Raw genomic sequence first — 26,930 nt, forward strand, 5'->3', positions numbered from 1 at the left:
ATCAAAAAAAATGATAAAATAATGTGGAGGAAAGATGGAGATAGAAATTCTAATTACTTGAACAGATAAACAACTGAAGTGTAAAATTCCTCGATGAGAATAGCACAAATATCTCTTGCAACCAGCAATATATTCTCCTCCCACACCCTCTTCAGACAGCTGATGCTTTTCTGGCCAATCTCCCTACTGTCCTTAGCTAACATGATGAGACCTCCTTGTTAAACCATGTTGTGCTCCAGCCAGCACACATCCACTCAACAATAGCTGAGCATCCCATGACTGTTCCAGTCTCTACAATGACACTGGTGGATGAATGGATCTTATTATAGGGGTGCTCAGTTGGTGAACTGAGAAAGTACACAAGTGTCATCAGCCATGTCTATGGAGGGTGTCCTTGATATCCCAATAAACACCCAGACTCTCTCCTCACTGGCTTAAACAGTACTGCTTTGGTATATTTCCATCAAATGAAGACAACATGGCAGTTCCTAGGACAGTGAGTATTGTAATTATTCAGTGGCACAGGTCGCAAGTGTGGCACAAAAGGTTAATAAGCAAGATCAGGGCTCATGGAGCTGGGGGTAATATATTGGCATGGATTGAGGGTTGGTTGATGGACAGGAAACAAAGAGTAGGGATAAATGGGACATTTTCAAGTTGGCAGGCTGTGACTAGTCAAGTGCTGCAAGGATCAGTACTGGGCCTTTACTAATTACAATCTATATTGACTGAGATGAAGAGACCAAGAGTAATGTATCCAAGTTTTCTGACGATACAAAGCTGGGTGGGAATGTAAGCTGTGACGAGGACACAAAGAGGCTACAAAGAGAATTAGGCATTTTAAATGAGTGGGCAACAAGGTGGCAGATGGAGTATAATATGGGGAAGTGTGAGGTTATTCACTTTGGTAGTAAGAACAGTAAAGCAGAATACTTTTTAAAATGTGTGAAACTTCTAAATGTTGATGTTCAGAGACTTGAGTGTACTCGTACAAGGAACACAGAAAGTTAGCATGCAGGTACAGCAAACAATCAGGAAGGCAAATGGCACGTTGCCATTTATTGCAAGGGGATTGGAGTACAGGAATAAGGAAGTCTTGCTACAATTGTATAGGGCTTTGATGAGACAACACTTGAAGTACTGTGTGCAATTTAGGTCTCCATACTTAAGGAAGGCTATACTTACATTGGAGATAGTACAGCAAAGGTTCACTAGATTGTTTTCTGGGATAAGATTAGATACAGCTCTTGGATCTAAAGGGATCAAAGGGTATGGGGCGAAAGCGGGAACAGGGTACTGAGTTGGATGATCAGCCATGATCATAAGGAATGGCGGAGCAGGCTCGAAGGGCCGAATGGCCTACTCCTGCTCCTATTTTCTATGTTTCTATGAGGCTTGTCCTACAATGAAAGGCTGAGGAAATTGGTTCTATACTCCCTGGGATTCAGAAGAATGAGAGTTGATCGCATTGAAATATACAAGATTCTGAAATGGCTTATCAGTGTAGACACTGAGAGGTTGCTTCCCCTGGCTGGGGAATCTAGAATACAGGGGCATTGCCTCAGGATAAGGGGCTGATCATTTAGGACTGATACGAGGAGAAATTTCTTCACTCAGAAGGTTGCGAATCTTTGGAATTCTCTACCTCAGACGGTTGTGGATGCTCCATCATTGAATACATTTAAGGCTGGGATAGACAGATTTCAGGGAATCAAGGGATACGGGAAGGGGCAGGAAAGTAGAGTTAAGGCAGAAGATCAGCCATGATCATATTGAATGGTGCAGCAGGTTTGAGGGGCCATATGGTCTACTCCTACTCCTATTTTTGTGTTATGTTCCTATGTAAATGAGCTGAACATTCAGAGAGAGTAATCCTTTCCTGTTAACGTAACTTAAGGCATTGATTAAGAGAGTCGGTGTGGAGAATCTCGCCATTCCATGAAATTGCCGCACTTGGTTATGTGAAGGGCAGTCTCTGTAAACACTGCTTCTGAGGCAATTGAAGGTGGAAGCACTTCAGTCTGTACCAATTGGTGTGGGGCTACCTGCGGCTTTGGTGCCATGTTTCTTAACCAGCCTGGCTTTCTTCCATTGCTCTTCCTTTCTTGCTCCAAAAGGAAAGATTTTGGAAGAGGAGCGGTGGGGGAAGGGGGTAAAATGGGAGTTCCATGTCAAAAAATATAAAGGTAGATTGGCAAGCAGTTTCCAATAGCAAAAACAAAGGAAACAAAGCTGAGAAATAAACTTTTTATGAATGAGTGCAAAGTATTGCTGGGCTCTTTAAACCCATTTCTACCCTCGCTGTAGGGCCTAGCAACAGTGAATGTACATTTTATACAGTGTAAACTTGGCAGTAATGACGGAAACAAAAATACACATAAAACATCACGGCGTCATGACCCCCCTCATTATAATACATCCACCCATTTTTAGGAAACCACCAGAAAAGTTGACAGGAAAAAGCTGGCTAGATGCTCTGATATACTGGATCATCCACCCACCCCGAAGCTAGGGGGCAGTAGTCACGGAAACGTCCAGGCTAATGCCTTAATCATATTTCATTGTTTAATGTTTACCACTGCTTGCATCAATGATAAAACTCTTGATCATTTTGCTCAGATGCTGAAACATCATTGATCAAGCTCTCCTGAGGTCACCTCCATAATATTGTAATGGTTTTTCCCTGGGTTAAATGGCAGACAGATTGGGAAAGTACTTGTTAAATACATTATATATATATATATATATATATATATATATACACATATAGTTCCCTATTTGGAACCCACAAAAATGCTAACATAAACATAACATAAACAGAAGCCATTTAGGGCAATTGTGTCTGTGCCAGATCTTTGTTGCAGCAAACCAATTCCACTGGCTTGCTCTCTCCCCCATATTTCTCCAACTCCTTTAGAAGATGCAATGGTCTCCAACTCAATAACTCTCTGTGGTAAAATATTCAGTGTTCCATTAAACCCTGTGAGTGAAGGAATTTCTCCTAATCTGTCTCCTCAAACTCTTAATGATTATTTTACATTAATGATTCCTTATCACTAACTGCCCAACCAGAGGAAATTTCCCCATTCACACTATCACAATTCCTCATAATTTTAAAATCCTGTACTAAATCTCATCTTTGTCTTCTCTGTTCCAGTGAAAGTGTTCCCAGTATCTCAAGTCTTACTCATAACTACAGCTTCCTAACCCTGCATCAATGCCATTAGTGTCCTTTCTATAGCGGGCTGCCCAAAACAATATACAGTGCTTAAATTGTGGTGTAAGCAATTTTTTTAAAATAACTTAATCATTACTTCTTGACTCTAAAAGGCCAGAATTTTAACTAATCTGATCCACAGGGAGCGGGTCAGTTAGAAAGTTGGGGGAACCCCACCATTCGGGATTTCTCCACAAGAGCCCGGGCCACGTGCCATGGAGCAGCCGCAATCTACCACCTGGCGGTTCATTTAAATTCCTGGGTCGGCCCAACCCCCCAATCACGTGGAGGGGGCGGGCTGTCTGATGTTGATAATGGTGTCAGCTGCCTGTGCACAGACGCTGGAGCCATTTTTAAAGGGCAGCCAACCCTGCTAGTGAATTTAAATTCTTAAAGTCATACATCCCCCCCTCACTGTTGCAATAAAAATTCTACTGCCCCTTCCCCCCCCCCATATCAATAACATTAAGTATTTGCCCTTCTCATCCTAAAACACTTACCTTTGAAATATGACCTTCCCCCACCCCATACTGTAAAAAGTTTTAAGTTCACTCCTGCCCATCATCCCCTACACTCATGATGATTATTTGACCCCATCCCCCCCCCACCCACCGCACTAAAACTCTTCACTTCCCCCCCCCCTCCCCACCAATGTCACGCCTGCTTTCCACATTCAGGGAAGTGAAGGCGTGGCAGTGCTGGCCGCTGCTCTGATGTTTGCGGCGGGCCTGTCAATCACAGGTAAGTGTATGTTAATATATTCATTTTATACTTTTAAATATTTAGATGCAGGTCCCGCCCATTGGTGGTGGGGTGGGGGGGGGTGGGATCCGCCATGGAGCCTCACCGCCGCTGGGATGAACGGGCCTGACCCTCCCAGTGTCGGGCGCCTTGGTGGGCCTCTGCAGGAATGATCTTCCGGCCCCCTCCCGCCACGGAGCCCGACGTCGTGAGCTCAGTAAAACCCAGTGTGTTAATGACGTCAGTGATTGGTCCCCCCGACCAGAGACCCAGCTTGACTGACAGCTGGCTCTCCAGTCGAGGGCGGGGAGCCGGTCAGTGATGGCTGCAACAGCAGGTAAATCTATGCCGGGGATCAGGGTCAACTGGCGGGGAGGGTCCATTGGGGGCATCGACCAAAGATGGGGGTGTGGCGTGGAGCAATCATAAGGGCTGCCAATCCCAGGGGGCCAGAGGGGGAGGAAGGTTAGAAGTTTTGGGGCAAGGGGGATCAGGGCTTGGTGTGGGGAGGGGAAGATAGCGTGGGCCGGTGGGGAAGCTGTTTGGTGGGGAGCCCTGTCATGGAGGTTCCTCAGCCAGGCACCCAGATCCAGGAGGTAAATGTGAAGGGACTCAACTCCTTAATCCACCAAGTCCCCACCTTGAGGAAGCTGTTGAGTTATCTGACACTCGAGAAACGTGGCCCACAGCTGTTAAATTCCCAAAACTGAATGACAATGAGGATCGCAGCCTCATTATCAAATTTAAAGTTGCAACCCACCTCCTTGGGTGAGGTTGATCACCGCCGACCTTGCGGCTTCAGCTCAAGCCAGAAATGGGCAGGTTGGAGGCGGGTTTAGGTCAGAGAACAGGTTTCCAACTATTTAACCACCCACCCTTCAGAAACCCACCCATTTTAAGTTAAAATTCAGCCCTTATACGCCATGTTCCTATTTATAAACACAAAATGCTGTTTTTTTATAGCTTTATCTACATGTACTTACATTCTCAGGGAATTATGTCCGAACCCATGGACGTCTCTATTCAACCACACTCTTTGGTGTCTTTCTGTTGAGGCTATACCTCCTTTTCTCATTTTCCTCTCAAAATGTGTTATCTCACATTACTCCATATAAATCTGCATCTACCACCTGTTTCTCTATCCCATTAGCTTATCTATGTTCTCCTGAAGTCCTTTACAGTCTTTGCTGTTTGCCAGACCCTCTATTTTTATGCTGCCAGCAAATTTTGAAATTGTGCTTCTTATGTCCAAGCTCAAATCATCTGTGAATACCCAGAACAAAAGTGAGACTGAAATCCTTTTAAAATCAAATGGGATGGGGAGAATAAACTCCACCTGCATTGTTCTGAAGGTAAACACAAGAAATGCTGGAACCACTCAGCAGGTCTGGCAGCATCTGTGAAAAGAGAAGCAGAGTTAACGTTTCGGGTCAGTGACCCTTCTTCGGAACTGACAAATATTAGAAAAGTCACAGGTTATAAGCAAGTGAGGTGGGGGTGGGGCAAGAGATAACAAAGGAGGTCTAGATTGGACCAGGCCACATAGCTGACCAAAAGGTCACGGAGCAAAGGCAAACAATATGTTAATGGTGTGTTGAAAGACAAAGCATTAGTACAGATTAGGTGTTAATACACTGAATATTGAACAGCAGCAAGTGCAAACCTGAAAAAAAACAGTGGGTAAGCAAACTGAACAAACTAAGATGAAATGAAATAAATGCAAAAAAAAAAAGATGGTAAAAAATGTAAAAAAGAATGTAAAAAAAAAGGAAGAAAAAATAACTTCTTGTTTTTATTTCAGATTTCCAGGTAATCTGGACATGTGAGAGCGAACAAAGCAATAGGCACATGCACACTCATTAATGCTCAATTGCATTGCAAAAACCTGAAAACAATTCAGAAACACTGATTTCGCCAAATATGTTGCCACAATAAAATTCTAACAGGCTAAATTAGCACTCAGCATTCAGTATTGCTTCATTAAAGAAAGACTTGTATTTAGTTAGCATCTTTCATGACCATTGGACGTCTCAAAGCACTTTACAGTCAGTGTAGTTTTTCTTGAAGTGTAGTCACTGTCATTATGAAGGAAACACAGCAGGTAATTGGCACATTACAAACTCCCACAAACAGCAATGTGAGAATGACCAGATAATGTGTTTTTGTGATGTTGATTGAGGGATAATTATTGATCAGGACACCGGGGATAACTCCCCAAATCTTCTTCGAAATAGTGTCATGGGATCTTTTATGCCCACCTGAGAGGCAGACAGGGCCTCGGCTTAATGTCTCATCTGAAATCCGGCAACTAACATCGTGTAGCACTCCCTCAGTACTGCACTGGTGTGTCAGCCTAGATTTTGTGCTCAAGTCCTGGAGTGGAACTTGAACCCACAGCTGTCTTAAAATAATGGACAGGAGTATTTCATTCAATCACGTTCTTTACCAGCATTGCACAACATGATTTCAACTCCCAAACCATTCAAGTTTTATAATCTGATGGATTCAGTTCCCTATCAGTTATTTCAATGTAATGAACTCCGCAGATCCACAATGTAGTTTTGCATTGGCTTCAGATAACTCTGGTAGATTTTGCCTGTACCTTAGCAAGCAGAGCAGCTATGTGCAAAATACCCTGTAAGAATAAAAAAAACATATTTCCACTGGTAAAATATCCTCTGATAATGTGTGCTACCAAAGTTAGAAAATACTCACTGACATTTTATTCTAGTTGCGTATGTGCCACGGTTGTAGTTATAGTGCATGACCTATCTGAGACTGGTAGCTAAAGAGAATGATGTGAAGCACCCATGGACATGAACCCCATCCCTGCACACATGAGGGAGCTCTGCTTGTGTGCGTACTTACATCGAGCTCCATTCCTGGCCACTAAACCGAAGATGACTTCAGAGCTCGTGCAGGTTTGGCCTCTTTGTCAGAACATTTTTAAAATTGAGCTTAAGTTTCTACATTGCCCAGGAGGTCCAATGAACTCCCTGAGCACTATTTAAACTCAATTTGACATAGTATTGGAGTTTTACTCCATAATATGTCAAGCCCAAGGGGTCTAACAGTGCAACATCCTGAAATCAGATCAGGGCCTGATTCTAGAGTGATATTGTCACATTTCACAGCACCACAAGTTGACAGTATAAATGCAGCCTATGACTGCTGTGGTGTGATATGACACTTATTCAATCTATCTTACCTGTGGGAATATTTATCGTATTGCACTGCTGATAGTGACATACCTTCTATTCATCAGTCAGAAATGCATTTATGCTGCTGAATATTATGTTCAAAGGGGAAATTTAATAAGAAAGAATTAACAGGTACAGCACTTCTTGTTAACCATCAGTTGTAACTAGTTTCTCTGTTCACCCTTCTTCATAATAAACCAGATCAAAGACCAAACTGAAAGAGGGATCTGTTTAGGGGAAGGCATTTACTGCATCGAAAATGGCACAATGTATTAATTCAGCAGCGGTTTTATTAAAACTGTGGCTGTAAGCTTGTCCCCAGCAGGGAGGTGGTGTGGTATCTATCCTGCTTGCTTTTACTTCTTAGTAATCCAACACTTCCAGAATACATGTGTATTTGATTTAAAGCACAATGATACTGTTGCTGAAGTTAAATCAATAGCAGAAGAGAAAGTATGTTGGACTACTTAAAATACACTTGATCAATTCTGAATATTGCCATTTATAAAATGATCAGCTGGACATAGTTTCTTCCAAATACTCTCTTTAGTTGGTTAAATGAAGCAGATTCACTTCTTGCTTAATCCACCATGCTTTATTGGAGAAGATGAATGCCAACAAACTAAACAAAGCGTACACTAAAAGCAGTTTCAATTCATTTGCAAATTTGCTTTGAATCACTGTATGGCATTCAGTTTTCATCCATGTAAAAACACCTGTGCATTTAAGAGTATTCCCAATGAATGGATTTAACCTGCATAGCCTGGCTACAATCGATCATTCCACACATTCCATAATACTCCTCAATCTACTGGACTCTACTTAAAGAAAAGACTGGCAATGTATATAACAAAAAGTTTCTTATTTCTAGTAAAAGAGAAAAATCCCTAAACCAGTTTATATTTATTTTAAAAGCCTGTTTGAACAACTATCTAGTTTTAAAGGTACCGCCGCAAACACTATGCCAACTGGCAGAAGCAGAAACCATAAAATGAATGTAAAATATTGAGAAATGTATTATAGCTGTACGCATAATGCATTTATTTCACTCCATTTGTAGGTTTCAAAGATTTATATAGTTGAGCTATTAACAAAAATTCACATTAGGTTTGTCAATGCTGTGCGTACATCCACTTAGAGGAAAGACCACTGTAATATAATTCCAATAAGGTACTTACTTTTGAGTATTTTGTACAGATCAAGGTTATAAGGTAATATTAGATCTTTAGAATCATCTGTAAAGGATTACCTTTCGCTACTTTTGTTTCATTTTGTTTTTGAAAAAAGATGACTCTTTCCATTATTCCGTTTTAACAGAAAGCGTGTGATTTGTTACTGACAGCTGTGATGAACAGTACATATCTTCAAGTCAGCATGTCTGCCAGACTACTCAAGCAGTTAAAATGTAAAACTGTGACAAATTTCATAGTGCACACTGACTGTTCTTAAAAGGGGAGATGTCTTGCGTGCTCTAAAATGATTGGCATCATCCTGTTACTAATGCCTGTGCCATCTTTTTGCTTATGTCAGCGTAGCAAACACAAATGTTCGAGAAAAAAATGATCTTTTTTTTAAAATCATTTGCATTGTAGGTTCCTAATCTGTAGATTTATATAACCCATCACATAGCCGTCACAGTACAGCATATTTTGCTTTAGAAGCACTAAGCCTTTTTAATCCAATGATTGCACTTTTTATCAGTTTGAGGTGGACATTTTGGCAAAATAATTAAGGGATTTGGTCTGGAAATAAAGGGAGAACTAAAGTAAGCTCTGTGATTAAGGTCATTTGAAAAGGTGTGTGAAGTTAAATGCAGCTATCTAAAGGGTGCCCACTTTCATCAGCTCATTCGCAAGGTTTTTGTTAAAGAATTAGTTTAAGGAGGCTGAAGGCAACGCATTCAAGATTAAGTATTCCAGTGGCCAATTTAAGGAAGCTTTCCCTCCAAGTTTCGATGTGGAATGCTCAGTTATATCCCAAGTTCCAAAAGGATTTGCTATCATTTTGCAAGGCGCAGAATGGGTTTTGAAGGAACTTGTCACGACACGCAAAGTTGGAATGCAAGGTTTAGACACTGGAATGTGAGGTTTAGATCAAGAACAAAACTACTGTCAGTCACTGTGAGGTTAATCAAGACTGAAGCCTCACCTCTTGCTTGATCATAGGTTTGGAGCAGGAGTTTTTGTTGGTGAGCAGCAAGGGTGCCATCGTGTCTGTCATGTCTAATTTCTTTTCCTGCTGAATTATGATATGCTGAAAGGTTTTTGGTGCTGATGTTAAAAGCAGGATTTTCAATGCCTTCTGCTGCAGATCTGTTGTCTTTTACTGCATCCGTCAAAAAAAAACCAAGAAGGTCAGGGTAGCACATTACACGAAAAGTATATTACGATGACAACCAGGAAAAATTTCTTCCAGTAATTCCTTTAACATTCTCTTATCAAATATGCAGACAAACACATCATCCTCAAATGTCACCAAAACACAATTAGGTTAAAATTAAATCTGAAGCTTAAAAAAATAAATGATTAAAATAATTACAAATTGCGCCCTGACATGCAAGAGCAAAATTTAGCCTACAGCCATTTGTCTGTAATTAGTTAATTAATCCTTACACAAATTATGAGCAATAACTCATCAAGCAAGGCTCACCCATCAGAAATTCAGCCGACTTTGATTTCTTCTGCTTAGTTTGCTTTCGAGCCTTCTGCTGGAACTTCTTGAGGGAAATTGTTAAATGAATAAATTAGCTGCAGAATGAAGATCATCATTTATGATCCACAACTAACGTCGTATTTTAAACACAGGACAACAAGGAAATGTCATTTAATTTACATCTCTGCTGCAGGGTCAAACATTAATTGAACAACAGAAGTGGAAAATTTATTTCAAAAATAGCCCCAAAAATAAAGTCCTTAAAATTGAATACATAATGAAGGTCAACAGCAGTGGACTTCTGCAATTTGTATTTTTTTTTATTACAAAATATATAACAGCTTAACATTTAAACTGTTCCAACTGCGTTACGGTTTTTAAATTGTGTTTCAATTGACTGCTCCAAGGTTTTTTTGGATCCATTTCTCCATGCCCGCAATTTGTAATTAATGAACCTTTAATCTGGTCATTGATCATTAAAGGCCACTTTCCATTAGAATACTCCTGAATGCTTTATCAATATTCCACCTTTCCCTTCAGCAGGCGCTGCAGAATTATTGGTGTGACTGTTACTTTCAGGCATGTATTGGAACACTAATTGCAAAAATATAGTCTTTCTGCCTCGGTGTTACTCTTCATTTCCAAAACATCACAACACTTCTGACCAATCAACGGCATCACTTCCCAAACTCAGAAGACGCACTCAACACACAGATTATTGCCTGGAACACAAACTGTGAACCATAAAGTGCTCTGCTTCTGTACCAACTCCCACTTGCCAGGGTTGAATGCTGGAATGTTAGTGCTTGAGGTCTTTTCATAAATTCTCTGTGTGGGGCTTTATTTTTCTCCCTGATATTTTGTTTTGGGAAGCAATTTATAAAGTGCTCTTTAGAGAAGTTTCCTGAAAACTCAATAACTGGCACATGAAGGTGCTTATTGATAGGTCGACCACCATAAACTTTCAATTCCCTTCCATGCACTGGAACAGATTAGTTAATTCTCCAACGTGAGAGTGTGCAGAATGAATCTTAACATGGATGTGCATACTTAATATGTGCTCTTATAACATTATGCCATCTAATATTCATCATTATCATTTCTAAAATAGCAGAATAAAAATATTCTTTGATGGTGAATAACAAAACACACAAAATAAAACCAGTCAGAAAGCTGATCATGCTTTCTCAGGTCAAGTTTCCAAGCACACGAACACCATTAAGCATACTTCTTCGACCAGTTTCCCTTTTGTTCTCTTCAAACAACTGTCTCACTCAGTTGAGAACAGACATGAGAATCATCAGCTTTTATCTCCATTCTGTTACTGCCAATTTTTACAACATGCTTTGAGTCAGACGTATGTCTAACAGAACAATTCTTTAATCATAGATAAAGCGAACAAGCGTGAATGCAGGCGAGCAAAAATCAAAACAGAAATGCACAGCAGTTCTGAGAGAGAAAGACGAGTTAATGTTCCAGGTGTGATTCTTATATCTGAGCAGAGATTCTGCCCCATACACTTTCAGGATGTTTGGTTCTTAATCAGAACATATTTATCATTGTACAGTATCCAACTGTTCTCTAAGCCACATCCTCTGATATGTGTGTTGTTTATAGTTCACGGATGAAGGTAAAAATCTTTCAGTTAGAAAACCCCACGGTATGACCAACTTATGTTTACCCAGTCGCTTAAAACTGTACAATCCACAAGGAAAAAAACTGATGCCTCATCAAATGCTCCATGGAAATACGTGTTCCATTGACAGGATTCTATTGCAATACAGCAATTGTATAAAACACTTCCACCGAACTCTATTACAACAGTTATTGCACTCTCAATGAATTCTTGTGCAAAGCGCTTTGATAGGTTTTGAGGTAGTATCGTAATATTTATTTGTATATACAAACAAGAATTACTTTATTTGCTTCAGAGATAAAACAATTTTTTTATTATTGTTTAGAAGTTTCTGCAATAGCTATCATTAGTACTGCATGTCTAATGGTCATTAAAAACAAACATATGCCACATATCTCGTTTATTTAAATGGAGACTTCAATTTTTATCATCAAGCACCCACTGGTTGCTAATTTGGGCTCGCATTACAGTAATCTCTGCTTTCCTATTCTGACTGGGATGATTTCATTGAGATATGTATTTATAACTGCAGCAAAACAACAGGGATAAAGCTAAGTAGGATCTAAGAAACATGCAACAAAACAGCCAATCAAACATACGTGTTAAACATGAAGCAGGTGTTAAAACTCCAACATGTGCCAGAAAAAGAGAAACATTTGCTTTTATGTTCAATGGCTTTAGCAATAGAGCCCCTTTTGAACACCAATGTTGTGTCTTGCAGTCGTTTTAGTCATGGTGTGGCATACCCTCCGACTATTTAAAAATAAAATACAGTGAGAGGAAAATGCTTGCTTTGTAACAAAAATTCATTTATAACCAGTGACAAGGAAAATCTACAAAGTTTTTAAAAGAATGTGATTGTTGTCAAAAGGAATTTGGACACAACAATGGTACGTTCAGTTCTGGTTCCACTCAAATTCATAGCTGAGGGCTTTGGGAAAGCTGCTGCGAGGCTGGTGGGCACAGACCAGCAAGGGAAGGAATTTTGCATACTGTACGGATCATCGCTCAGTTCAGGGCAGTCACATTGAATCTGCGATCAACCAATTGTGCTTCATGAAACCGTCAGCCCTAATTTATGTCTAACTGTTTTCTTCTGCCTTGCTGTAAACAAGCTCCGCTTTGAGCTGTCCGCATTGCCCTTATCTGCTTACAACGATCACACGGACAGACCCTATCAACAGCTTAGGAACAAAACATAAAGTTACTGTTTCTCGACAGCAGTCCATGTGCAAATTGTAAGTCAAAGAGAAGAGTAACTTTGCGGTGGCATAAAGATTTATTCATTTGAGCCATCTAGAACTTGGTTTCCTACCCAAGCTGGCAGGATTTATCTCAGTAATACTGAATCAAATTAAGTTGCTTTAACTGTTCCTGCAAACAAAATTCCTGCACTAACAAACAAAACAATGAGGGTGATTTTCGCCGCCAATTTCCAGCATGAACGGGAGAGGCAGCAGACCAAATGTTCAGTGGCCTGGTTACAGTTAAGGTTCTCAGCCATGCTGATTTCAAAACACGCTGTCCACCCAGTAGCACTGAGCAATCTAACCAGCAGCCCTTAAATGGACTGCTGGAGGTTGCTCTGAAAACATGGAGGCTACGTTTTTCCAACAATTGTTTCTCCTAGCGCTTCAAAGACCTTGGGACTCACTGCCAGTCCCTCCGTGCCCCATCCCCAAGGCTGCTTTGCCTCCCCCCTTTAAAGCATCTACTTCTGTTTCATCTCCACGGTAAAACCACTGGATTCCTCCCACCAATCAGAGAACTGCCTGGAAGCATTCATTCAATGCCAGCCAATCAAATAAAAATTTGGGGTGACCGTACAAATGGCTCAGGCCTCTCCCTGGTGCCATCAGCAGTTGTAGCAGACGCTCTGCCCACCCAATTCACACGGAACTTGAAAATTGACGCCCCATGCCTCTGAACTCCCCGTGAAACTAGGCCTACCTCACAAAATGTCTTATTTCATTAATTTTGAGTCTTATCCCACTAAATGTCAGGCCTATCACGAAATGTGAGACCTACCTCACTAATTTTGCATGAAAAAAGTGACATGGGGACAACTAAGAGGTGGAACTGTCTGATTTTCCCTCAGAGAAATGGGCTTGTCACACTGGGTTTCTGACTCAAATCAGCTAAGCTAGGCATGGAAACATGAGAATAATTTGCTGACATTGTGCTATTTTATATGGTGCTTGTTCAATGCTATGTGCACCACAATCAGCTACATCTCCTTGCATTTTGATGCACAGTAGCAATGTTATAATATCATACTTAATGAATAAAGCATGCTAATGGGAAAACCTGCTGCCTGCAGCAACAGCAAGTCCATGGGTCATTTCCAATAGTCTCTTCAGTTTATTTATAAAAATAAGGCCAAGCTAGGTATCAGGATTCTTGCTCCAATCGGGTTAAAAGTACTTCCTTTCCAGGGTGCTGGTTGTGAGTGGGTCCTATGCTAAGACAACTAAGAACTCAGCAACATAATAATATAAAAGCAAAACACTGCAGATGCTGGAAATCTGAAATAAGAACATAAAAGGCTGGAAATACTCAGCAGGTCTGGCAGCAGCTGTGGAGAGAGAAGCAGAGTTAACATTTCAGGTCAGTGACCTTTCATCAGAACTGGGAAAGGTTAAGAAATGTAATAGGTTTAAAGCAAATAAAGCAGGGATGGAGCAAAAGATAACAAAAGGGAAGGTGTTGATAGGACAGAGGGTCACAGGGAATAACTGACAAGAAGGTCATGGAGCAAAGGCAAAGGGTGTGTTAATGGTGTGGTGAAAGACAGAGAGGATGTTAAATGATAGAATAATGAACAGCCCTGGCCCAAAGTACAAACATTAAAAAAAGTGGGCAGGCACATGGTAAAAAAAAATGAAATGGCAAGCGACAGGAAGCTCAGGGTCATGTTTTCGGACTGAGCGGAGGTGTTCCACAAAGCAGTTACCCAATCTGCGTTTGGTCTCCTCAATGTAGAGGAGACCACATTGTGAGCAGCGAATACAGTATACTAAATTGAAAGAAGAACAAGTAAATCGTAACTTCACCTGAAAGGAGTGTTTGGGGCCTTGGCTGGTGAGGAGAGAGGAGGTAAAAGGGCAGGTATTACACCTCCTGCGATTGCATGGGAAGGTGCTATGGGGGGGGGGACAAGTGTCAGGGGGAATGGAGGGGTGGACCAGGGTGTCACGTGGGGAATGATCCCTTCGGAATACTGGCAGTGGAGGGGAAGATGCGTTTGGTAGTGGCATCATGCGGGAGGTGGCAGAAATGGCGGAGGGTGATCCTTTAGATGTAGAGGCTGCTGGGGTGGAAAGTGAGGACAAGGGGAACCCTATCGTGGTTCTGCGAGGGAGCGGAAGGGGTGAGGGTAGAGGTGCAGTAAGTGGGCCGGACACAGTTGAGGGCCCTGTCAAGCACAGTGAGGGGGGAATCCTCAGTTGAGGAAAAAGGAAGGCATGTCAGAAGTGCTGTTGTGGATCACAGCAACATCTTTAGTGGAAACAACTAGTAATATAATTTTTTTTGGCAGCCACAACTAGTTCCAATCCATCCTCAACAACCCCTTTTAAAGCAGTGAAATGCAAAACACTACCTTGAACATGATATTTATTTAGATAGTACACTCTACTTTGATTATAGCACAGTCCTCAGGTGTCAAAAGCTGTGCATCTTATAATGAAGTGTAAGCTGCACTGAGTGTTCCATAGCATAAGATTGAATGGAATGTGAAGGAATTAAGAGTCAAGGTTCAGTGGATTTATAATAGAGGCAGTGTTATAAGCTAAAATCCTGGTAAAGAGGATGGGATGCTGCTTTGTTTACTGTACAAGCACAAAACTGCAAATCCAGCAATATGGAAGGTGCAAATTTAACGTTGCATGGCCACAAAATATATGAATCAGACCCTCAGACTCAAAGCGCAATCATGTGCTGAAAGAATGCTAAGTGTCCTGGACTAGAAAGCTGAAGAGGTTTCTTTTTAATATATAGAACATAGAACATAGAACATAGAAAAATACAGCACAGAACAGGCCCTTCGGCCCACGATGTTGTGCCGATCCTTTGTCCTCTGTCAAGGACAATTTAATCTATACCCCATCATTCTCCTTTATCCATATACCTATCTAAAAGCCGTTTGAAAGTCCCTAAAGTTTCTGACTCAACAACTTCCCCAGGCAAGGCATTCCATGCCCCGACCACTCTCTGGGTAAAGAACCTTCCCCTGACATCCCCCTTATATCTCCCACCCTTCACCTTAAATTTATGACCCCTTGTAACGCTTTGCTCCACCCAGGGAAAAAGTTTCTGACTGTCTACCCTATCTATTCCCCTGATCATCTTATAAACCTCTATCATGTCACCCCTCATCCTTCTCCGTTCTAATGAGAAGAGGCCTAGAATGTTCAGCCTTTCCTCGTAAGACTTATTCTCCATTCCAGGCAACATCCTGGTAAATCTCCTCTGCACCCTCTCCAAGGCTTCCACATCCTTCCTAAAATGAGGCGACCAGAACTGCACACAGTACTCCAAATGAGGCCTTACCAAGGTCCTGTACAGCTGCATCATCACCTCACGGCTCTTAAATTCAATCCCTCTGCTAATGAACGCTAACACCCCATATGCCTTCTTCACAGCCCTATCCACTTGAGTTGCAACTTTCAACGATCTATGCACATAGACCCCAAGGTCTCTCTGCTCCTCCACATGCCCAAGAACCCTACCGTTAACCCAGTATTTTGCATTCGTGTTTGTCCTTCCAAAATGGACGACCTCACACTTTTCAGGGTTAAACTCCATCTGCCACTTTTCAGCCCAGCACTGCAACCTATCCAAGTCCCTTTGCAGACGACAATAGCCCTCCTCGGTATCCACAACTCCACCAACCTTTGTATCATCTGCAAATTTACTGACCCACCCTTCGACTTCCTCATCCAAGTCGTTAATAAAAATCACAAACAGGAGAGGACCCAGAACTGATCCCTGCGGCACGCCACTGGTAACTGGGCTCCAGGCTGAGTATTTACCATCTAAGACCACTCTCTGCCTTCTATCAGTTAGCCAATTCTTAATCCAACTGGCCACATTCCCCACTATCCCATGCCTCCTGACTTTCTCCATAAGTCTACCATGGGGGACCTTATCAAATGCCTTACTAAAATCCATGTACACCACATCCACTGGTTTACCCTCATCCACTTGCTTGGTCACCTGCTCAAAGAATTCAATCAGGCTTGTGAGGCAAGACCTACCCCTCACAAAACCGTGCTGACTGTCCCGAATCAAGCAGTGTCTTTCCAGATGCTCAGAAATCCTATCCCTCAGCACCTTTTCCATCAACTTGCCTACCACCGAAGTAAGACTAACTGGCCTGTAATTCCCAGGGTTGTTCCTATTCCCTTTCTTGAACAGGGGCACAACATTTGCCACCCTCCAATCACCTGGTACCACCCCCGTCAGCAGAGAAGATGAAAAGATCATTGCCAGCGGCTCTGCAATTTCATCCCTTGCTTCCCATAACATCCTTGGATATACCCCGTCAGGCCCGGGAGACTTGTCTATCTTCAAGTTATTCAAAAACCCCAACACATCTTCCCTCCTAACGAGCACTTCCTCGAGCTTACCAGTCTGTTTCACACCGTCCTCTTCAGTAATACACCCCTTCTCATTCGTAAATACCGAAGAGAAGTACTCATTCAAAACCTCACTTATCTCTTCCGGCTCAACACACAGTCTCCCGCTATTGTCCTTGACCGGACCTATGGTCCCCCTAGTCATCCTCATATTTCTGACATACGCGTAAAAGGCCTTGGGGTTTTCTTTTATCCTACCCGCCAAGCATTTTTCATGCCCTCTCTTAGCTCTCCTAATCCCTTTCTTCAGATCCTTCCTGGCCATCTTGTATCCCTCCAGAGCTATGCCTGTGCCCTTTTTCCTCAACTTTATATACGCATCCTTCTTCTTCCTAACAAGACTCTCAACCTCTCTTGTCAACCACGGTTCCCTCACATGACCATCCCTTCCCTGTCTGACAGGGACATGCTTATCAATGGCCCCTACTATCTGCTCCTTGAAAAAGTTCCACATTTCGACCGTGCCCTTCCCTGCCAGCATATGCTCCCAACTTATGCTCCTCAGTTCCTGCCTGACAGCATCATATCTACCCTTCCCCCAATTGTAAACCTTGCCCTGTTGCACATACCTATCCCTCTCCATTACCACAGTGAATGCTACAGAATTGTGATCACTATCTCCAAAGTGCTCGCCCACCAACAGCTCTATCACTTGCCCTGGTTCATTACCTAGTACCAAATCCAATATTGCCTCCCCTCTGGTCGGGCAGTCTACATACTGAGTCAGAAAAGCTTCCTGGACATACTGCACAAACACTACCCCATCCAAACTATTCGATCTAAAGAGTTGCCAATCAATATTTGGGAAGTTGAAATCCCCCATAATTACTACCCTGTGACTTCTGCTCCTTTCCAAAATCTGTTTCCCAATCTGCTCTTCCACCTCCCTGCTGCTATTGGGGGGCCTATAGAAAACTCCCATCAAGGTGACTGCTCCTTTCCTGTTCCTGACCTCAACCCACAGTGCCTCAGTCGGCAGATCCTCCTCGAAAATTCTTTCAGCAGTTGTTACACTATTTCTAACTAACAATGCCACCCCCCCACCTCTTTTACCACCATTCCTAATCTTATGAAAACATCTATAACCAGGTACCTCCAAAAACCATTCCTCCCCCTCACCTATCCACGTTTCAGTGATGGCCACAACATCGTAGTCCCAAGTGCCCATCCACGCCTTCAATTCACTCACCTTATTCCTGATGCTTCTTGCGTTGAAGTATACGCACTTTAACCCTTCTCCGTGCCCATCTGTCCTCTGCGACAGTGCTACCTTCCCCAATACCTCACTACACTCTTTGTCTTTCTGAGTGGACCCACTGGTCCCTGGATTACAAGTCCGGTTCCCATCCCCCTCCCAAACTAGTTTAAACCCTCCCGAACAGTACTAGCAAACCTCCCTCCCAGGATATTGGTGCCCCTCTGGTTCAGATGCAGCCCGTCCTGTTTGAACAGGTCCCATCTTCCCCAGAATGCAGTCCAATTATCCAAGAACTGGAAGCCCTCCCTCCTACACCATTCCTGCAGCCACGTGTTCAGCTGTGCTCTCTCCCTATTCCTAGCCTCACTATCACGTGGCGCCGGCAACAAACCAGAGATAACAACTCTGTCCGTCCGAGCTTTCAGCTTCCAGCCTAACTCCCTAAACTCACTTCTAACATCTGTGCCACCCTTCCTTCCTACGTCGTTGGTGCCAATGTGCACCACGACCTCTGGCTGCTCCCCCTCCCCTTTAAGGATCCTGAAGACGCGATCACAAACATCACGGACCCTGGCACCAGGGAGGCAACAAACCATCCGTGCGTCTCGCCTGCGCCCACAGAACCGCCTGTCCGTACTCCTCACCATCGAGTCCCCGATGACTAGTGCTCTCCCATTCTCCCTCCTTCCCTTCTGAGCCACAGTGCAGGACCCCGTGCCAGAGGCCCGGTCACTGCAGCCTGCCCCCGATAGGCCGTCCCCCCCAACAGTATCTAAAACTGTATACTTGTTGTTGAGGGGAACGACCACAGGAGATCCCTGCACTGACCTCTTCCCACCTCTAACTGTTACCCAGCTGCCTTTGATTTGTGGAGTAACGACCTCCGTGTAGCTTCTATCTATCAACCCCTCAGCTTCCCGAATGATCCTCAGTTCATCCAGCTCCAGCTCCAATTCCCTAACACGGTCTGATAGGAGCTGGAGACGGATGCACTTCCAGCAGGTGAAGTCGGCAGGGCCACCGGAGGTTTCCCTCACCTCGAACATTCTGCAGGAGGAGCAATACACTACACTGGCTGCCATTTCTTTTATTCAATTACCCCTTAGTTAAGTACAACTATAGATATTAACAAAAACAGTAAATAGCTTACCTGCTCAGTCCTTTTTGGTTAGAGGAGGAGGGTAAAAAGGGTCTTATTATTAGGTTAGAGGAGGAGGATGGGTGGGAGACACTACATGTGTAGTGGCTCGGGTTTACTCAGCTCCGCACCTTTAAGGAAAATACCTACCCAGGAGTCCTCGCTGCCGACCAGCTTCCGGTTCCTCCGGCGCCAAAAGAAACTCAAAGACAAGGAAAACAGTAAGTAAAACAGTAAGTACTTACTTTTAAAACACAGCTCCTGATGCCTTCACTCACCCACCGAAGAGTCGCTACCTTCTCCTGCTGCTCCGCCGGGAAATCATATATATATTAATATATTGCAAAACTAATGCTATTCTCAACACACCCCTCTAAGTAAACTACATATGTTGTGGACTGTGTTAAGCTATCCAAGTCAAAACCGCATTTATATCACACCACCTGCAGTACTAATGGTACTGGAACTAACTCGGAACCAGCTCTTTTATTGGCAAAGGGAATTAGTCGCTATTTTTATACTCTTGATGCAAGAGAACATTTCATGCATATATTAAGGACTTAGGTGCAAAAAACAGCAACTCTACTGTGGCTGTGAGTCCTTGATCTACCAGCCCTTTAAAACTGTACAAAAACGTTGTGGTTGTGGTGCTGCTGCACTTAAGGCCACTGGGAAAATGTAAAGTTAAGTGGCTGCAGAGGGGGAACAGGAACTCTTTGAGCTCTTCCAAAGGCTGTGCGGTGAAACAAAGTGGCAGGCCCGATAAAAAAACAGGTGAAGGTAAACTCAAGATAAAAGCAGGAAACAGAGTGGGTGGGCAAGTGACAGAATGATTAATCACCCAGTCTCCCATATAATGCCTCGCTAAGTGGCCTTGGTGTTGCATAGGGTGGGTACAATGAGTATTGGCACACCATCTGCACAAGATGACAATGCATCATAACTGGCAAGCAGTGCTGGGGGTGGGGTGGGGGAGGGACTGGTGGCAGTGATCAGGCTCCATGTTGTGTACAGTACCAGTGAGGTCTGGGACCAGCCTCAGGAGGTAACATACTTTGAAGAATCTGGCATGGTAAGTCTACCCAATTGAATCAACAGTCCCACTAGATCAACGTTCCGACTGTGCGCTGGATGGAAGCACGTCCATGATTCCCTGATTTCCACTTCCATCGAGCAAGGCACCATGGTGGGAATGCGTATTTGTAAAATGTACCCTTGCACCAGATGAAGGGGTCAAGACCAATATTTCCTCTAAGCTGTGCGGCCATGCGGCAACCCGGAAGTCGCCACCCACATGCCAGTCCCTTTAAACTACCTCACGTGCGCGGCAGCGCAGAACAATTTAAAGGGGCCACGCACTTAAACAAATCACCCGCGCTCTTGAAAAAAAATAGAGCAAACGTTGGTCAAAAACTACATGCCACAAGGTGTTGCCTGTCAACTTGCTTTGCCATTCCTACCCGCCCATGACAAGCCCTCTTTGTCCCCATTTAAGACACCCTTTAAAACCTACCTCTTTGACCATGCTTTTGGTCATCTGACCTAATATCACCTTAGGTAGCTGGGTGTCAAATTTTGCTTTATTATGCTCCTTGGGACGTTTTACTATATTAAAGGTGCTATATAAATGCAAGTTGCTGTTATTGAGGCACATTAAAAATACAGGGACCTTAAGTATAAGCCAAAATAAAGTTCTGAAAAATAAATCTGGATAAAAATTTCAGAAATATGCATGCTCTCCCAATTCTGCTTTCTCGTGCACCCATTGAGCAAATTGTTCTGGCACAAAGCACAACAGAATTCACCCCAATATTCCTATATTTCTCCCTTCATGAATAATGCAAACTCCTATTCATATGTGGAGAATGAACAAGCAAAAACCCCAGTGCTTCAAGACTTTGCTTGCCTGTTTCAGTCTTGTTCACTGGGATTTAGCAGAATACACTATCAAATACAACAACAATTTGCATTTATATAGTGTCTTTAGTGCATTAAAATGTCCCTAGCGCATTCCCACCAAAAGTTGACACTGAGCCGCAAAGAAACATAGAATCATGGAATGATTACAGCACAGAAGGAGGCCATTTGGTCCATCATGTCTGTGCCAGCTCTCTGCAAGAGCAACTCACCTGGTCCCACTCCCCCGCCTTTTCCCAGTAGCAATTTTTTTCTCTTCAGATAATTATCCAAGGAGATGTTCTGGCAGTTGACCAAAAACTTGGTCAAAGAAATTGAATAGGTTTTAAAGAGTGTCTTAAAGAAGGAGAAGGAGGTAGACGGGTGGAGACGTTTAGGGAGGGAATTCCGGAGCTTAGGGCTTAGGCAACTGAAGGCACGGCTGCCAATGTTGGAGTGAGTAAAATTGGGGATGAGTAAGAGGCCAGAATTGGAGGTGTGCAGAGATCTCGGAGGATTGTAGGGCTGGAGGAGGTTATGGAGATGGGGAAGAAGTCTTTACAGAGGTATATAGTCACATATGGTTTTTGAGCACAGAAAAAAAATAAACCGCTGGAAACACTCAGGTCAGACAGCATCTGTGGCGTAAGGAAGAAAGTTAACATCTCAGGCACATATTACACATGCTTAAACCCTTGGATCTGGCCAACCTCAGGTCGTCCTGTCATGAAGCAATGTTAAGTGATGTATCAGTGACATGTTAGGGCTATTAGCAAAAACACAGTACAATGACATATGATGTGGCATGATAAAGTTAATTTTATCTTTAGATGGGTTTCTAAAGTGTTCATAGCAATGCGGCTTTTTTGGCCCTTCAATGCCAGCTCTTCCTATCATTGGGAAACAGAATTCACCAAGATTTGATAGTTCATCCAATAATAGAGAATGTGAGTTAGGTTTAGACAGCTGTGAAGCAGGTTAGTTGTACTCTACTGATGATGTGCTGTTGCAATAGTCAACCTGCTCAGTATGAGAGAAACCACAGAAGGTTCAGATTTTTAACGCGTATGTGATTCAGTGTTAGTGATACAGGATTGTTAGAATAAATGGAAAAGACATGTATTGTGGGATTTATGAAAGGATTGCAATTTGGAGATGGAATATTTCCATAATCATCATGGCATGCCAGGATAACAATTGCACAATACTCACACACAAAAATGTACCCATGAATGCATGTCTCAGAGTGTGAATACTGTTCTACCAGGTCAATGACAACAATTAGCACTGCTTCAACCCAGTTACTGTGCTACTTGAAATGAACAAGATCAAAGGTTTGAAGCACATATATGTAGCAGAACTGGTCGAAGTCTTTCCTTACTTGCTACTCCCCGAACCTTTCCATGTCACACTTGTACAGATCCAATCCAAGTGCAGAGGTAAAAAAAAAATATAAACACGCCTCATACAATGTGCCCTTTATGCTGCTTCTGTATTGTGCGTGACACATGCGAGGCCAGTCGTCCCCAGAAGCATTGGTTTTGCGTAACTACTGTAGCAAAATGTACAATGGCCAGGACTTGCTGTCGAAAGACCCATTTTTAATGAGTCCCGGCAGTTTTACATTCAGCTAGCCACACAAGCCCTGCACTGCTGGGCACCAACCACACTATGGTGGATTAATCATGCAAGGGAAGAGCAGTGATCAAACCACAACACTGAATATCCACAATGAACATGAGAGCTTATTAATATTCTAAAAGAGGCTCTGTTTCACTCCTCATCTTGTCTCCAGCATTGTTTAGTGAGCTCTTCAGGCTGAATCTCACTGCTGCCTGGACGCTTTACAGGACCAGCGAACTCTAGTTCACCCCATCACCTGCCCTAGGCCATCTGAATGTTCCCAGGGCAGCCTCAGTGCCCAATGGCTGGGGCTAGCACTGGGGGGGAGGGCCGCAAAATTGAAAAACAATAGCAGGTCTGGGTGATCTGAAGATTCTTGTTAAAATGGCGACCTCACTTGACATCTTCAGCATGCCCCTTAGCAAGCAAGTAGACAGGAAAGTAGGAGAAGAAGTAAATACAAAATGCAAAAATGGGCAAATCAAGCAAGGGGAGAAGGAAGGAGTAAGTGAGGAGGAGGGGGGGGAGGAAGTTAGGAAGCTACTGAGAAGAGAAGGAAGAAGAGGGAGCAAATAGAAAATGTTAAGATGTATGCTGAATAGATATGAGTAAATGGTAGCCAGAGGACACAGAGGCAAAATTTGTGTCTGAAACTTATTGGAAAAGCTGTGCAACTGCACCCCAGTGCTACCTGTACAGAAATGTTAGTTAATGAGGCCATGGAACTCCCTATCGGCCTACTGAGCGGAGTGTTTGCCATGGGCACCCTCCTCGGTGAAAGCTGATAGAGAAGAGGTGGTCAAATCAGAAAGCAGGAGTGCCCCAGACCCCCCCCCCCCCCCACGACTTCCATCTCCTCCCCCCATGACGTAACTTGGTGTTGGTAGGCAATCTTAGGTCCCGTGATTTTAGCCTGCCTGAAGCTACCTTCCCCCACCTCTTTCAGGTGGGCATTTGATCAACAGAATGGAAAAATGGCCCAGGAGGTAAAACACCCTGGGCATCAAACTGACGATGTCGTATGGGTTTAGCTCTCCCCCGCCTACTGGAATCCCAGTTAAAATCCCTGCCCTGCCCCCATTGAGACCAAAGAGAAAGTGTTTCAGCCTGAATACTACATCCAGGTTATAAAAATACACAAATACACTGTAGTCTTGTCTCGAAATCCAACTCTAACTAATGGAATTTGCAAATAGAAAGGGTACAGAGGGGGTTTCCCAGGATGTTACCAGGGATGGGGGGACTTCAGTTTTGAGGAGAGGTTGGAAATGTTAAGGCTGTTCTCATTGGATTGAGACAGTTAAGAGGTGACTTCATTGAGGTTTTCAAGCTGCTGAGAGGGTTTGATGGAGTAGAGAGGGAAAAACTATTCCCTCTGGCGAGTGGGTCAATAACCAGAGGTAAGAAAATCAAAATCATTGGCAAAAGGTCTAGAGGGGAGATAAGGAGAAATTCTTTCACTGAGAGTTGTCGAGATCTGGAACACACTGAAAAGGTGGTGGAAGTTTATTCCATGAATAGGTGTAAGAGGGAGTTGGATAGGTACTTGAGCATGAGGAACTTATAGAGAGTTACAGACAAAAAGCAAAGAGCCAGCACAGGCACAACATGCTGAATGACGTCCTTTGTGCTGTAGGTTCCATGATCCTACACATAAGGGTAGAGTTTACGAATTCTATATCCTGGTGAAGAGCTTTGTACTGCAGTAGCACAAATCTCGAAGGACTGTGCACTCCACAAGATTTCTCTGTCCTTCAATTTTAATGATTGGAAAATGCTTCAGAGCCTCCTGACTGGCCAACTTGAAGTCACATACCTGTCATGAGCCAATCAAACTGCACAAAATGGACAACCAGACATGCAGACACAGATTGACACTGGATAAACCTAAATTTTTAAAATATGGATAAACTTTTTTTTCCTTTATGTTTATTCAAAAAGAGAGATGTCAATTTCCAACTGTTAAAATGTTCTCTATTGCTTTTGGACTGCATTTAATTTAGAACTGTCAAAATGTACACTGGGTAATTAATATGCTAATTCTGACATGAGCAAACTACTTTGACTATTCAAATAAATAGTCATAGTCATAGTCATACAGCACTGAAACAGGCCCTTCGGCCCACCGAGTCTGTGCCGACCAACAAAATGCTTAGCTTTGAAACTGTATTTGTATTGAAATGCATTCTTCAAGCTAATGTCCATTATGCTGAATCTTATGAAGGACAATTTGAAAAATGAACATATTTCTGACTTCTAGTATTCTTGGAATTAAGTATTTATACATAAAAAAGAGCTACTGCAGTCGCCCAGCAATCAAATTTCTACTTGCCTAACTGGGGGGAGATTCGTGTGAGAGCATTTTCCTGGTTACAAATATAGTGCAGTGGGATGATACATCCAATGGTATTGTGGCGTCAATCACATTTGACACGACTAATTTTAAACTGTTGTTTTTAGCAAAAAATTAAAAAATGAAACTTAAGATTAATAAACACAGTGTGACAGATAGAGCATCCACAGTGGTCCCACGGTTATTAACAAGCCATCACAGCAGAGGAGTTTTCAAAGCAGAGTCAGAATGAGCAAAGGTAGCAACCTTTTAATTAAACAAGTGCCTTTATATAGTATTAAATATTCTTAATAAGAACATAAGAAGTAGGAGCAGAAGTAGACCAAATGGCCCATCGAGCCTGCTCCGCCATTCAATACGATCATATCTGATCCTGGGTTTCAATTCCACTTTCCTGCCCGCTCCCCATATCTCTTTATTTCCTGCGAGACCAAAAATCTATCAGACCAAAAATTTAACTATCACAGATAACAATATATTTTTACATACTTCTAAAATGTACTTTCTCCCAAGTCAACACTATTAATCAGCAACTAAATTGTTTAAATAGTAAGGAGATTAAGGCCTCCATTAAAATTACAGAGAGGAATTTGATACAGGTGCATTCCACTTTCAAAGGCTAGAGTTGCAAACAGTCATTTCTAATTTACAGTATCAAGAGCCAATATATTGTTTTTACCTTTAATAACACAGCTTCACATTGGGCTATTGCCATTACTACCAAAGGTGCACAGGAAAGGACCACTCAGCCACAGGGTCACTGATCACTGGACCTACCTGCTCATACTTCTTTTCTTCTTCCATCCTTAAGTCGATTATATTACAACCGTTTACTCTCCAGATCGCAGAAAGCCTACCTATTGAATCAGAAAGAAACCAAGCCACATTTACAAGAATTAAGATTGCACTCTCATTTTCACCGTTCTCTCAAACTCCTATGCCCTTTTCACAAAGTTACATCGGCCCACTAACTATCCCATCAATGCTGTATTTCTTATCTGGAAGTAAGAAAAACAAGAAGCAAAGGTGAAGCAGCAACATGGCGTGTTCTGACAGTTTAGAATGCTGGTTTGATTTCTCTCTGTGCTCAATTTCCATCTTCTGATAAAGACTTGCATTTAATCTGGGACCAAAATCGAGGCTAACACTCCACTGAAGTACTGAGGAGGTGGCTGCACTGCCGGAAGTGCCAACTTTCAGATGAGATGTTAAACCAAAGCCATCGTAAAACTGCCAACGTTTATTCCTCAACCATCAGCTAAAAACAGATAGTCTGGTCATTGCCTCATTGCTGTTTGGCGGACCTCACTGTATGACAATTGGCTGCGCTTTTCATACATTGCAGCTGTGACTTACTTCAAAAAGCACTTCCTTGGTTGTAAAGCATTTGGGATGTCACGAGGTCATGAAAGGTGCTATATAAATGCAAGTATTTCTTTTCAATGTAGCATCCAGCAGCATTCCCTGTGAAAATTTCAAAATTACAACAGGCAAGTATATGTTCTGCAAGAAAAGCTATGTCAAGTTCACTCCCAAAACTACACAGATATACAATGTGAGAACATGCATCACATTATATGGTATTCAGCTATACCAGGACGTTCCTAGGATCTATCCCTAGTCTATATTGAGTGAGC

The 26,930-nt window shown here is 42.7% G+C and overlaps 1 protein-coding gene across 1 annotated transcript in view; it reads right to left on the bottom strand.

Moving 5' to 3' along the window:
* The window catches only part of ofcc1 (orofacial cleft 1 candidate 1), a 289,619-nt gene that overhangs the window by 250,726 nt on the left and 11,963 nt on the right, over window positions 1-26,930 (bottom strand). Inside the window, exons 3-5 of the mRNA XM_068032686.1 lie at window positions 26,071-26,150; window positions 9,808-9,874; window positions 9,307-9,483 (exon numbers count right to left, since the gene is read on the bottom strand). Of these exons, the coding sequence (XP_067888787.1) occupies window positions 9,307-9,483; window positions 9,808-9,874; window positions 26,071-26,097 (271 nt within the window). The 5' untranslated portion in view covers window positions 26,098-26,150. The remainder of the gene's footprint in view (window positions 1-9,306; window positions 9,484-9,807; window positions 9,875-26,070; window positions 26,151-26,930) is intronic.

The sequence above is a fragment of the Heterodontus francisci genome, chromosome 5 (genome assembly GCF_036365525.1).
Source record: "Heterodontus francisci isolate sHetFra1 chromosome 5, sHetFra1.hap1, whole genome shotgun sequence".
Classification (NCBI taxonomy): domain Eukaryota; kingdom Metazoa; phylum Chordata; class Chondrichthyes; order Heterodontiformes; family Heterodontidae; genus Heterodontus; species Heterodontus francisci.